Genomic DNA, 14,025 nt, shown 5'->3' with positions numbered 1-14,025 from the left:
GACCAGACCATATTGAAGTAAATTGAAAACACTGACAGTCAAAATCTGACATATTATCAATTCTGTATACCAGAGTATATACCATTCTTGGAATGTGAAAGGAGAAAAACTACTCAAGTACCGGGATAATGTTGCAGGAACATTCAGCCTTATCAAATGAAGGCTATGATTTAGAATGAACTTCAATTATACAAGTATACTCATCAATTCTGTTTTTTTTTCAATGCCTTTTTTTTTCAGTTATATTGTTTTCAATGGGGATTTGCAGGGAGCAGCTTAACTTGGAAGCAGCTTTGCTGATGCGCTGTCACCAGTAGATGGCTTCAATGCCCCATTTTAGAGATTAGATAAATGCTGTTTGTGAGTCCACTGGTTGCGTTTTACGAACTCTACATTGGTTGTACATTTGATTATAAAAGGCAGAGGCAAACTTTATGCCGGTAAAAGGACTCTTTTCTTCCATTCAGACTGAGTGCAAAGATTGGGCAGTGTCTTCGAAAGCAGTGGCTCTTTTGGTCTCGTCACATTTGTCAAGGTCGCAATTGTTCTTCGGCCGTCCTTAAGACAATCTGAAAGTGTCTTAATTGTTCTGAAACAGTCTGAATTGATTCTCATATTGCGAGTACATTTTGAATGACAAACAATTACCGTGATACTGTTTCAGAATATCTTAAGAAAAATTATAATCTTGAACAAACCCTGATGAATCCCTTACGGGAACACGCATACGCTCCCTGGATGAACATTGACAAATGTTCGCATGTCAGTGGGATAGGGGCTTCAAACAGATCTCCTCGTGGGTCTTGAAAATGTCAAAATGCACTAAAAAGGCCGGCATTGAAGGAACCAAGCTAGCCGTGCAAAAATGAGAACCTGATTTCAGAGATTCAAATTTCAACTTGCTTTATTCAACATATGAGAGAGGAAGCTAACAAGTATCAGTGATGCGGCGGATGGAGCTCAGCCGGATGATGTTACTGGCTCCCAGCTCGCGAAGGTTGCGGTGCTCGCCGGGCTTCAGGTACAGCATCCTGCCTCGGAAGTTGGGCTGCTCAAACATCAGCCAGTGGCCCTCCATCACATTGCAGGACTGACAGTCGGACATGCGCAGACGGTCCACGTTTTCGCAGTCGTCAGTCAGCTCGTGCATCTGGCCTCCAAAGTTCTCCTTCTCGTAGATCCTCACTCGGAATGGTCCTCTGTGCTGTGGGTCAATGACGACAAACAGATGATAATCAGATTGACCAAAAACCCATGAGAGGGCATAAAGGCTATCCGTGGCGGGAAGTAAAGAATATATAAATGCGTGTTACTGTACTCAAGTTAAATTTTCAGGTATCTTCACTGTGACAAGATTTTAAAACAAAAACAAATCTGTCGAAGTGCAAATTGTGTTGGAAAGGCCACTACAACCTGAGAACCACTGAAAAAGAATGTCCAAAATAAGTATTCTGGAAAAGCTGAGCTTTTTGTTTGGAGAAAACATCGTTTTTGGGGATCATTTTATTTTATGCTACCTATTGAAAATCTGGAAAATACACACCTTCATATAAGGGTATCCGTGATAAATTCGCGATTTGTCAGTTTTTTTTCCATATCTGTTTCTACTCGAGGAACTCGCTATTTCAATTGGCTGACAAGTTTCAGTTAAAAATATCCACCAAGTGTACCGGACAGGCCAAAATTCCGAGACATCAACGTGTCCGAATCAGCATCAGATTCAAACACGGACGCTTGTCCAAAAAACTCAACTTGATCAGCGCAGATGCAAGACTATTGGTAAGAAAAGCAGGGCGGGCAACAGAATAGGCCATATGCGAAAGCAATCATAATCAATAATAAGATCATTATTGCTATAAAATTGCATACGCGTGTCTAAAATCGTATTCTTCTCAACATTAACAAAAGAAAAAAGCAATATTAATAAACTTTCAACAAATGTGAACTTGTTTCATGCCCCACTATTGGAGAAGCACTGATAAAGGCAAGCTATGGTCAATTCATTTTTGCATGTCAATATTCAAATTTATCCGAGTCATTAGGGTACTCAGACTGTTCTTGTTTAGAAGACCGTTTGCTCATCATCTGAGGAGCCTTCATCAGTTCATGCACAAGAATAGTTTGGTTAGCTAGCTCGTTACAACACTAGCTTCGTGGTTGGCTTGAAAGAGCAAATAATTTATTTTGTAAAAGATTAATAGCTGGGTTTCCACCAACATCTGAGAATTAACTCTCTTTACTCTCTTTACTGTGACGTATGTACTGGAAATGAAGCAGCATGTCTAATTCTACCAGTCATTTTTCTTCAGTTCTGCGAACCAACCAACCAAATTACTAAATTAACCAACAAAGTCTTAGCGTAATCAAATATCCTCCTGATACCTCTTTGCATCCACTCTCGCTGTCCATTCTGCCTCAGGAAGACAGCAAAGTTAATTGCATGCCAGCAAAGGACAAGGCATCACTGGAAAGGCCAGGATATCTTCTACTGAGCAAACTTAGTGGAGTATCTCGAATGATATAGACCAAAAACAAATATCCACTACAGTTGACACTCATGAAGAGGCTGAGTTTCAAAGCGATATCCAACCAAACAATTGAGCAAACTACCAAAACAACCAATCAATTGAGTATTCTCTCCCTAGGCTTTCCAGCAAGTGATGCCTTTAAGCAACACACCAGCTCAAATGTATGCAAGCACCTACCAGAGGGATCATACGAGAGGATCTGATGCAGTCACTCATATTGATTCCCATCAGACGTTGGCTGTCAGGATACTCGCCCCTCCTAACCAGCACCTGGTGACCCTTGAAGTTGGGCTTCTCATAGACCATGAAGAGGCCACTCTCCACTCGGCAGGAGTTGCACCTGCTCAGGTAGGTGGTCAGTTCAGGGCAGTCGCTGCTGGTCTCATAAGAGCGACCCTGGAAGTTGCGGTCCTCGTAGAAGATGATCTGTCAAAAGCAAACGGAGGGCCGTTGGCCCGTCAGTAAGATCCATGGCGTTCTTTGCGTTGGATAGAAAAATAAGGATCCGGGTTGTAGTCTGGCCATCACCATTTCTCACTTACCCTTCCCATGGTCATGGTATTTGTGAGATAACTGCAGATGTACAGTTTGGGCATCAAGCCTGGTCCCTTTTTATACATCACACAGGACTAATGCTAAAGCCCTGGAGTCATCACTCTATATTGTGTGCCAGGTTCTATCACCATAGGGTTAGACTTCACTGTACTGTACGTGGCTTTTGTTACAATCGGATGTTTAATGCTGCAAAAATCGACTATGGAGATCAATGTGGTGGCCTGACACAAAAGGCCTCAATGCAGCTGGAAACTCCTCCATAGAGGATACGCAGTACAGTTAGTAAGAGGTCATCTGAGGAGCATGGAGCTTCTGTGATGAGCTTGCATTCCCTCTCCAAAATGCAGCCTGCGTACAATAACAGCTACAGCGGTCTGTGAAAGAATGCGGGCCCGCTGCACCATTGATGAGTCATGAGGTTTCACACAAAGGTGCCCAAGGTTGTCTGAGGCCGAGGGTCACTATAAAAGGGGCTCAGTTGTTGGCATGGGTGCAACAACTACAAGCGTCACCATGGGCAGGGTAACAGTCATCCAGTCCTTGTTGTCCTTGTTCTGAACCACCCCAAGATGGCGAATCATCTCATATTTGTGTCTTCCCACAGATCATTTTGTTCGAGGAGAAGAACTTCCAGGGTCGCTCTTATGAATGCAGCAGCGACTGCTCTGATATCCACCTGCACCTGAGCCGCTGTAGCTCCTGCCGGGTGGAGAATGGCTGTTTCGTCTTGTACGACCGCTCCAACTTTATCGGCAATCAAGTTTTCCTAAAGAGGGGCGAGTACCCTGACCTGATGCGTATCGGGAGCATGACCGGCATTGGGACGGTTGTGATGGACACCGTTCGCTCTTGCCGTCTAATCCCCATGGTAAGAATGCTCTCAGGGGAGGTTGAGGTCCTACACTCTGAAAACAGAGCTTTCGGTGTGTTAGGGACTACCAATTTCATTCGTTAAGCCCCTATCACACTTGAGGGGGCGAGCATTACAAAGGGGTGTATACGGCAGGAGTTCATGGGAGTGCGTTCAGGGTGCATTTGGGGCCGAGGGCCTTCGTCGGGCGCTCACATGACGGTTGGTCAACAGATGTCCACCTGTACTGTACTTGTTGCATGGAAATGCTGAACATTTTCAAATTTTCACAACGAGAACAGTACAGGCCAGCGTCTGGCCAAAATTTGACCAATTCGTTTGGTTATGGGACTACCAATTTTATTGGATAGCCAAATGATTGTTGTGTCTACTTCCCCGTACACTGTTAGAGTTTGAATTTCCGCTCTGGCAGTTTTGGTTTCCTCTCATGTTTCAATAACATGTAACAGTAGGTAAAATGAATACTGTAGTCTAAATTGTCCCAAGGTGTGAAAGGCTGTTTGTCTGTGGGCTCCTTGGGATGGGGCAAATATCTTGATCAAAATGACCAATTCGTATCAGTTGACCCTGTCACCAAGATAGATGGTTAAAAATAAGATTTTTAACCAGATTTTTACCAATGTGACAATTTCGGGGGGTAAATTGGACCAATCCATTGTTAAGGTGTGGATTCCAGACTCAGCCAACCACCAGCACATCTTTTTTCTCTCCAACAGCACAGGGGACAGTTCAGGGTGAAGATCTACGAGCTAGAGAATTTTGGGGGCCAGATGCAGGAGCTGCTGGAGGACTGTGAGTCCCTGCAGGACCGGCTGTATATGTCTGACTGCCAGTCCTGTAACGTGCTGGAGGGCCACTGGCTGCTGTTTGAGCAGCCCAACTTCCGAGGACGTGTGATCTATGTCAGGCCCGGGGAGCACAGAAGCCTGCGGGAGAGCGGCCTAAGCAACGTGATGAGAATCAGCTCCATTAGGCGTATCATGGATGTGTGCTGATTGCCATTCCTGTCAAAATAAAGTAAATCAAAAACTCAGACTCAGTGGAAAAAGACCTGTGCTTATTTGGTGTGGTAATAAACAGCATAAGACTGCAAAGGTTATTCCCATATGGCTAGTCATTAATGGGTCTGTTGTTGCTTACCAAAAAGGCAAGAATCTTCACACAAAGTTTCAGTTAAAAATGTGAGTGAAAAGCTCCAGTGAAACATAGCTTCATCAGAGAGCATCGAGCCTCCTGTCATCAATGGGCAACACAACATTGTAGAGTTCATCCATGAAGGATTCCACAGTGTTTAGAAACAAAGGTTACTGATATTCATTTATCATCTCAGGAAAAAGAACTGTGAACAAGAACAGAATCTTGAAGTTGATTTTGAGGAAAACATATGCTCGAATACCAATTTGAAATACCTTTTGTTGTTGCTGTTTTGTGCTCTGTGCAAAGCACAGCATCATCACTTTGGGTTTTGTTCCCATGAAGCTGAGCCGTGGCCGCCACAAAGCTCAGTGAGGGCAGACAAAAGCAAATTCATTGCTACATAGAATAAAAAAAGCAAAGGTGATGTTGGCGCTGACGCTCCAAATCTAAAAAGGTGTTGACTGGAGAGACATCGTAGAAAAGTTGTTTTAAGTCATTTTTAATTTATCACTGCACCTTACACAAGATGAATACCTTGGTGTAGGTGTTCCTTCCTTTTTTTTTCATCAGAGTATTGATATTTGATTAGAATTTCCTGTATCAGAATACCAAAAATACTTGATAGGTGAAGCCCTAGTCGCTTTCCAACTTCTAGCTTGTAAAAGTACCCTGTCTTGTCGATACTGCTCAATTTTTCTCTGAAAGCAATATGACTGCCTCACAGCCACAGTGCATTGTCTAAAAATAGCACTTTTGCGGATTTAAAATCAACCTGATTGTTTACTCTGGGGAAGCTGCATTTCCAGAATGTAGGCATAGCTAGTTAGCTGAAGAAAGTGTGTCACAGAAAATCAGGAAAAGAGAAATAGTTAAAAACTGTTAACAATAATTACTACTGTATAGTGTTCAATCTTTTTAGAAACAGTGATCTGAATACAGCAGTATTCAGTATTCAGTGAGTGAATACAATGACATCAACTTTTGGAAGGGAATCGATAGGTATTACATCTCATAGGTGAATATGAATCTCACCAAAAGTATGTATAGGTTTTGGCACAGTTAAAGCAAAATGCTCCACGCCCTCAGAAAGCGCGAAAATATGTATTGTTGGTGAGAAAGTGCTGACTGGCCTGGTCATTGTCGCCACTCACAATGACATGGGTCAAGAGCGGGTTATAAAGGGCCAGAAGCGCCGGTTGTAGTGCCACGAGGTCATTGACACAATGGGCAAGGTGAGGGCACTTGTTGTTGTTGTTTCATATGGGATAATTCCAAAGTTGTATCCAATGTAACACTGTACAATCCCAACCGAATCATCGTTCTGGATTTTCTTAACCCTCCTTGCCCCTGTCTGCTTCTAGATCACCTTTTACGAAGACCAAAACTTCCAGGGTCGCTCCTACGAGTGCAGCAGCGAATGCTCTGACCTGCACTCGCACTTCAGTCGCTGCAACTCCATCAGGGTGGAAAACGGGGAATGGATGGTGTACGAGAAACCGAACTTTTCCGGTTATCAATACTTCTTGAGAAAAGGCGACTACCCAGACTACCAACGCTGGATGGGATTCAACGATTGCGTGAGATCATGCCATATGATTCCTAAGGTATATCTCCACGGTTAAACGAGTCTCATGACCACCTGTTTCATATCCCACTATCCCACTTTCTCCCTTGAAGTCCATGTACCTGTAGGCTCCACACTCGGTAAGACAAGTTGCCTCACCGGAACGCCCACAGACACTAGTATAAAGAATCATTTACTAGTAGAATGACTTTTTGCAACTAGACATATTTCTTCCACTACTGAATGTATGTTTTTAAGTTTGAGCATTCATTTGGTAAACGCAAAAGCTTCATATACGAGTATACACATTGTCCTCACTTTTAGAACAATTTGGTGGGGTGGTGGAATGGCAGTTTTACCGGCAAAGTTTGTTCTCTCTACTGGCTTCTGCTATTATATGATATTTTGGTGCACTAGTAGAACAACAACTTTTTGATGGTGAAGAAAAAAAACTGGTTGGCAACTGCGTGATAGTATTTGGAATTCCTATAAAATAAAATTCTGCTGCTTAAAAGCTAGTTCTTCATGAGTTGTACTAGAAGCACATAGATAGAGCACTGCAGAACAAATCATGACAGCAAGAAATACTGCACTGGTAATATCTACTGTATCTATTACTGTGTCCCAGTCCTACCATTTTGCAGAAATGTCCAACCGTAAAAAGAATGTTATTGGTAGATAATAATATCACCACTATGGCTGCTTTCCAATGACTGCAGCATAATATTTTTGGTTTCGTCAGTTTCAAGGTTCTCACAAACTCGTCATCTACGAGCGCCCTGAGTTCAAAGGTCAAGCGATGGAACTCACGGACGACTGCCCTTCTGTGTACGATCGCTTCCATCATAATGAAATCCACTCCTGCCACGATCTGGAAAGCCACTGGATCCTCTTCGAGCACCCACATTACAGGGGCCGTCAGTATCTGGTACGCCCCGGGAAGTACAGAAGCTTTAACGAATGGGGGAGCTCAAGTCCGAGGGTGGGTTCCATCAAAAGGATCAGCCTGTAGATGAAGGGCCTTTGCGCGCCGACAAACGGGATGACTGTTATTAAACGTCTGAATAAAAATACTTATTGACTACTTTTGCTTGGTGTTGTAGAGTTTTCTTAAATCCCACTTATCACAAATAAATGACACAATTTTATTTTTAAGAAGTGGTAAACACTCTGCTGGCCATGACAAAGAGTTACATTTTAAGTTGAAGCACCCATTGCTGGTAACTGTAAAAAATACAGTGGTGAATTGACATACTGTACCAATTTCTTTGAAGATGTGGATGTGGAGCATTTTAGATTGTAATTTTGAAGGACCCCGGTGAGTGATCAATGCTCAGACTCATGCGACGATTGACCTAAACCGTAAACTGGAAGCGGTTGTTAAATCCTCAAGGTAAACAGTTGTCATCATGGAGAGGTTGTAGGCTCGCATCAAAGGATTTATTGGTAATTCAGCAACTTGATGCCCATTCAGGGTCTCATGCTCCGGACTCAAAGTCAATCGGACTTTATCGGCCTGCTCCCAAAACAAGCACCATCTGGACTCTCTTACTCTGGAGGACAAGCTCTCAGGACACAACAATCTTTTCTCTCCTTCCTCTCAGGTGACCTTAAGACTGTTGGTTGGTCTAGACTGGCAGCTCAAGGACACTCTAACATACGCACAGATTCACAGACTTCAAAACATACACATCCCTACTTTCAATGTCGCAGGGGGTCTTAATATTCACTTACATGTTGGGACTACACTGAGAAAGCACTGGAACGATTTCTAGCCACTACTGGCCAGCCGTGCCATGGCCAACTTAGCCATGTAAGGCTATGTATCTGTCTATACTGCTACAAATTTTCTTCCAATGTTTATTGTGTCGGACACAAATGGCCTCATTCTGTTTTAGCCTTTTTCTTGCTGTCCAAAACTTATGTTATGCATGATTTGGCTCCTAAAATATTTCACAGGCCTATTCCTCGTTGAAAAACGGTAGAGAACTATTCCCTTAAAGTGTTATGTTTATGAGTTCCCTGTCATGTTACCATTAGCATTGCATAAGCAGACTGAAGACAAAGCTACAGTATGTGTGTTTGTATGTTGTATGTTCAGTTTGAAAGTAAAATTCTACTAGGAGTACCATTGAATGTGTGAGCCTTTGTCAAGTGCTTTGAGCACCATATGGTGTAGAAAGTGCTTTATAAGTCCACTTCATTTACCATTAAACTGCTCATATAGTCTTTTTTATTTCTGAAGAATTGTTCATGAACCATGGCTTGTTTCTTGAAAAACTTGTAAGATGATTCACTTGTAACTCAAGGCACACACTGTATAAGCTGTGAACATGGCCAAAGCAGACTGCAGAGTTAAGCACAAGCATGTTTATTGAAAACAGGGAGAAAGGAAGGAGATCCTAGATGGAGTCAGTGATCCGCCTGAGGGAGCCGATCCTTGGGCTGGCGCCCCCCCAATCGCTGAACCGGCGGTACTCGCCGGGCCTCAGGTAGAAGGTCCGACCTCTGTAGTTGGGCTGATCGTACAGGAGCCAATGGCCATCGACCACGCTGCACGAGTTCACGTCTGACATACGCAGGCGGTCCTGGACGTTAGGACAGTCCTCACTCACTTCCTGCATTTGGCCGCTCATGTCTGGCTGCTCGTACAATCGGATTTTGTAGGACCCTCGGTGCTGCTGGAAGAGAACACGACATGGATTTGAATTCTTCCAGCAGTCTGCCTAAAGTGTGGAGGGGCTAGAAGGATCGGTTTGGCCCAAAATACAGGCATGGAAATACAACTGAGGTCTGTCTTGATATACAAGCTCAATTTGTTAAAATCATTTGTATCACAGATCCACTCTCCCTGTTGAAATTAATCTGTGTTCCATCAATGTGTTATTTGTCAGTCCCATAGAAAAATATCCCATCCCGTCCCATTGTTAAAAAAAATAAATAAATAAAATCACATCCCGCTAAATATTACAAAATATTCTTTTGCAAAACACCTTTAAAAAAATGGGAACAACTTGTATGAGGTATTTTTTTCTTCCTACTGCATTATCTGCTCCCATCTGATCCCGACCTCTGCCTGTAGGGTAGACGTGCTAACCAGTCTGTCGATGTGCCGCACTCGTGGAACATAAGATAGTAGAAAAAAGGTTTCACTTTTGATCATCTAAAAAAACATTCATTTGATAATTGATTATTTGTCAATTACTTGATGAATCTTTGCAAGTCTACAGTGGAGTATGAACTGCTGCATCCATGAAGAAAAAATTCTTCTGATTTTGTCTTTATATACTCATCAGAGAGTTCCAAAGTTTAGACTCCACCCTCTGCTGTCAAAATTAGAATGAAAAAAACCCAACAAAAAACAGCCTTAACCGATAGTGAAGAGAAAATAAAATGCACTATAGTTCTTCTTTTTGGCAGATTCAGTGGCGTGTGAGGTTTTGTTCTTCCCGGTTTAGCTACAAACTCACCATGGGAATCATGCGACAAGATCGGATGCAGTCGTTGATGCCGATCATGCGCTGGTTGTCCGAGTACTCCCCCCTACGCAGGAAGTACTGGTGGCCCAGGAAGTGGGGCCTTTCGTACACCATGAAGCAGCCGCTCTCCACCCGGATGGAGTTGCAGCGGTTAAAGTAGGGATGCAGGTCGGCGCAGTCGCTCACGCACTCGTGGTGCCGACCTTGAAAATTTCGATCCTCGTAGAAAATGATCTGCGAAGACACGGCCGGGCTCCGTGTATTATACCCTTTTTGCAAGCCAACAAACTTGAACCTACCTTTCCCATTGTGCTCTCGATGGGTCCGATTGAGCTCAATGTGTACGCCTGCTTGCGCCGGCCTTTTATGTTAAGTAAGCTGTGTGATTGCACAGCATAACGCATTGTCATACAAATGAGTTTTTGCAAACTGAAATCTGGTTATGTATGGTGGCGTGGGCATGATGGCCGCTTATTGTTGTCCATTTTTGACATGTTCATCACTATTGACCAAAACACTGCAGGACTCTGTTCCCGGTTCAGCAAAACAGCAGTAGCCTTTATGTACGGCCTTTTGATTCACGTACGCGTCAAATGCTGCAAGCAAGAGTGTGGCAATTGATCACTTTTATCAATCAAAGTTATTGTTCAGGACAATGTTTTTAAAATGAAAAAATATGTTTCCACTCAAAGACAGCTACGAACAGAGAGGCGCTAGGTCACAAAAACATGCAGTGTAGGTACAGTATACGTGAAACCAAATAGGAAACTGAAAAGAGCCCCCCCCAAAAAAAATAAAAAATCTGACAGTATGAGTGAAATAATTTGTAATTGCTTTTGGATATAACAAGAAATATATATATATATATATATATATATATATATATATATATATATATATATATATATATATATATATATATATATATACACACACACATACACATGGTCAATATTGAAATCACAATTATTCATCATGTTTGGTCAAACATGTTTATTGCCTTTTTTTTTTTAATCAAGCAATCTATACACATAGCTTCAAGGCTTGATACTTACAAATAATAATAATAAACTAAGAAAAATAAATTTAATTTAAAGAAATTCAGCAGAGACATGGCCAAAACTTGGCACACAGGGCAATACTGCTAATTTTCTTGCTGAGTGCAAACCAATGAAAAAAAATGAAGCCTGTTTAGAACCAAGCACATTATTTACTTTTAAGCAAATGTTAATCAATTAACAGTCAACATGTCATTTTCCATCATTTCAAACCAATTTCATTGCAATTTTGGGCCTCAATTGAGAGCTAGCAATGTCACAATATGGTGAATCAGGTGAGAAACTCAACGCCATTTGGTAAATAAAATATTACAGTGAGTAAAGCAGAGGGTTTTATCATGCAAACATGTGAGAAACATTGCCCCTGATGGTAGAGTGACAAAGTCTTGACATTTATAGCCTGCTTTTGACGTGTTAATTTTACCGAGGATCAGCTTAATTAATGGTGGCAATCAATATTGTGATTGCGATTAAAATTCAATGAATTGTGCAGCTCTATTATACTCTGTGTGTGTGTGTGTGTGTGTGTGTGTATTTCTTTTTTTTTTTTTACAGTATATATGGGGGCTAGGACTCCACACATTTTTTTTTAATACGGCTTCATTGATGAAATGACGCCCCCCTATGGCCTATAGTCTTATTATGCAGTTGCCCCACAACAAACACCTGTACTTTACAGTGCTTATACGCCAACTTTTACCTAGTCATAAAACACTCTCCTGGAAGGAAATTACCCACAATCCATCTTGAACATGACTGGCAGGATTGTGAGGTGCATTTTACACGACCTTTGCATTATCCATTCATCAGTGGGCACAACAACAAACAACCATTCATACACACAAACACACTTCAGAAAAATTTTGTCTCCAATATGACGAGCACGCATGTTTTTGGAAAGGTAGGAGGAAACTGGAGTACCTGGGTTAAACAAAGCAGGCACAGGGAGAACATGCAAACTTTACACAGGAAGGGCTGAGGCAGAAGTGAACCCACGACCTCTGCACTTTGAGGCAGACCAGCCTCCAGTCTCCCACCTTGAATGTGTTCTCATATTTCTTTGAATGAGGATGTATTTTTTGAGCTGTTTTTTAACTAACTATTTCTGACAACTGATCTTGTGGCAGTAACAGTAAAACAACTGTGATCCAAAAAGTTTATATCTTAGAAAAAAAAAAAACATACGCAAGATGGCTCAGCAGTTTTGAATGGGACATTTTAATTACACTTCACCCCATAAGTGTTTGTGCGTGTATATGTACACGTCATAAAAAACAGACACCTGTACAACAATAACAAACACGAGGAGAGGGAAAAATATGACCCATAAAAAATAAATTGTAATTTTTATATTTGCAGTAAATATGAATAACAAGTCTCAGAAAAATAAATTCCGGCCCTTTTTACATCAATAAACTCCTCAACCGATGCAGGAAAGGAAGGGCGACAGAAATTGCATCAACTTTACATACCAAGTTTCCCCCAGTATCCATGAAACATTAATTTTGGTACACAAACAGGGAGACTTGAGGAAAGGTCATATTTTGAAGCACCTCTATCACTTACCATCCCCCCGCAAGGAAACACCCACATGATAGCGGTAATATGACCAAAACAGCCAATCCCAGTGCGGCTCAAATATAATGTCATCAGTATAAAAACATTCTTCTTGTTCTGCTGGTGAAAGGAAAAGTTCATCTGAAATGTTCCATAATGAATGGCTTAGTGTTGGCCATGCCCACAAAACAAAACAAAACAAACAAAAAAAAAAAAAACATTCTCAACATCACATCCTGCTGCGTTACTGGCAACATCTTTAAGGCTTTTTTTTTTTAAGTGTTCGTTTCCTTCAAAAAGCAAACTAATGCAGTAATTATCTGCTAGAAAAATAGAACAGTCGAACGCGATGGCTTAGTGCTGCGTTCAGGAAATTGGGAAATGATGCCGTCATGTCCTCAACAGTTGTTTTTTTTTTTTTTCCCCCTAGCGTAAACTGCATTTGGCTCGATTCGGATATCTTTGGCAGGTTTGTTTTTGTGACGAAGATGCAGAAGCTTTCAAGCAGGGGTGAGCAAATTCCAGGCTTCATTTTTAAAATGAAGCTGGACCAGCTCAGGTACATATTTAATAAAAAAAAAAAAAAAAAAAAAAAAAAACTAGCAAAAGAAGTTAATAGTTTATGGTGTTGGTAAGTATGCTTTCAAGATGAGTTAATTAAATTTAACCAATTCTTTTGTACAATGTTTTATTTGACTTTTTATTGCATGTCAAAATATTAGTAAAATAATTGCCTTTTTTTACTTTGATGTAAATTCTAAAAATGAACAAATTGTTAAAAAAATATATTGACAAATCATTCAATAAGATAAATAAACAAAAATATTAAATATGAAACATTTCTAATTCACTGGTTTTAGGCGAAAAGTCAACCAAGCTAATGCAACAAATACTGCAGAACTCTTGATAATAGAAATGATTGATGGGTCTGATTATATATGCCAGTGCCATATGTGGGCCTTAGGCCAATGCTGGCCACCACTAATTTTGACCTTTTCCATCTTTTACATCCAATTGTCATATGTAAGAGGGCCTCAGGGACCTATTCCCAGCATCCATGGGTTCAGAATATGTATCAGTACAAGTATGCGTGTGTGTATATATATATATATATTATATATATATATATATATATATATATATATATATATATATATATATATATAAGATATACATATATATATATATATATATATATATATATATATATATATATATATATATATATAAGATATACATATATATATATATATATATATATATATATATATATATA

The 14,025-nt window shown here is 40.9% G+C and overlaps 4 protein-coding genes across 5 annotated transcripts; 2 read left to right on the top strand and 2 right to left on the bottom strand.

The window, feature by feature from the left end:
* Positions 1-886: 886 nt before the first annotated feature.
* On the bottom strand, positions 887-3,216 carry LOC148427346 (gamma-crystallin M3-like). The gene is made up of 3 exons (XM_088407498.1): positions 3,071-3,216; positions 2,706-2,954; positions 887-1,204 (listed from the first exon to the last, which is right to left on the bottom strand). Exons 1-3 carry the CDS (start codon positions 3,146-3,148, stop codon positions 929-931), a joined length of 603 nt encoding a protein of 200 aa, XP_088263624.1. The 5' UTR covers positions 3,149-3,216; the 3' UTR covers positions 887-928.
* A 243-nt stretch (positions 3,217-3,459) lies between these two features.
* LOC148427345 (gamma-crystallin M3-like) lies at positions 3,460-4,989 on the top strand. Its single transcript, XM_088407500.1, has 3 exons — positions 3,460-3,605; positions 3,688-3,951; positions 4,671-4,989. Exons 1-3 carry the CDS (start codon positions 3,570-3,572, stop codon positions 4,947-4,949), a joined length of 579 nt encoding a protein of 192 aa, XP_088263626.1. The 5' UTR covers positions 3,460-3,569; the 3' UTR covers positions 4,950-4,989.
* Positions 4,990-6,300: 1,311 nt separating this feature from the next.
* Positions 6,301-7,739, top strand: LOC148427344 (gamma-crystallin M2-like). The gene is made up of 3 exons (XM_088407503.1): positions 6,301-6,323; positions 6,453-6,695; positions 7,398-7,739. The coding sequence occupies exons 1-3, from the start codon at positions 6,315-6,317 to the stop codon at positions 7,665-7,667; spliced, it is 522 nt and encodes a 173-aa protein (XP_088263629.1). The 5' UTR covers positions 6,301-6,314; the 3' UTR covers positions 7,668-7,739.
* Positions 7,740-9,010: 1,271 nt separating this feature from the next.
* On the bottom strand, positions 9,011-10,507 carry LOC148427343 (gamma-crystallin M2-like). Of its 2 annotated transcripts, none has more exons than XM_088407501.1 (3): positions 10,434-10,507; positions 10,126-10,368; positions 9,011-9,336 (listed from the first exon to the last, which is right to left on the bottom strand). In XM_088407501.1, exons 1-3 carry the CDS (start codon positions 10,440-10,442, stop codon positions 9,058-9,060), a joined length of 531 nt encoding a protein of 176 aa, XP_088263627.1. In that variant the 5' UTR covers positions 10,443-10,507; the 3' UTR covers positions 9,011-9,057. The 2 variants fall into 2 exon arrangements, with proteins under 2 accessions (XP_088263627.1, XP_088263628.1); XM_088407502.1 differs by having other exon boundaries at positions 9,011-9,333.
* Between the last annotated feature and the right edge of the window lie 3,518 nt (positions 10,508-14,025).

Source organism: Hippichthys cyanospilos, chromosome 2, assembly GCF_059441005.1.
Source record: "Hippichthys cyanospilos isolate Australia breed blue-spotted pipefish chromosome 2, RoL_Hcya_1.0, whole genome shotgun sequence".
NCBI lineage: Eukaryota > Metazoa > Chordata > Actinopteri > Syngnathiformes > Syngnathidae > Hippichthys > Hippichthys cyanospilos.
This window is presented reverse-complemented; position numbering and strand designations above follow the sequence as displayed.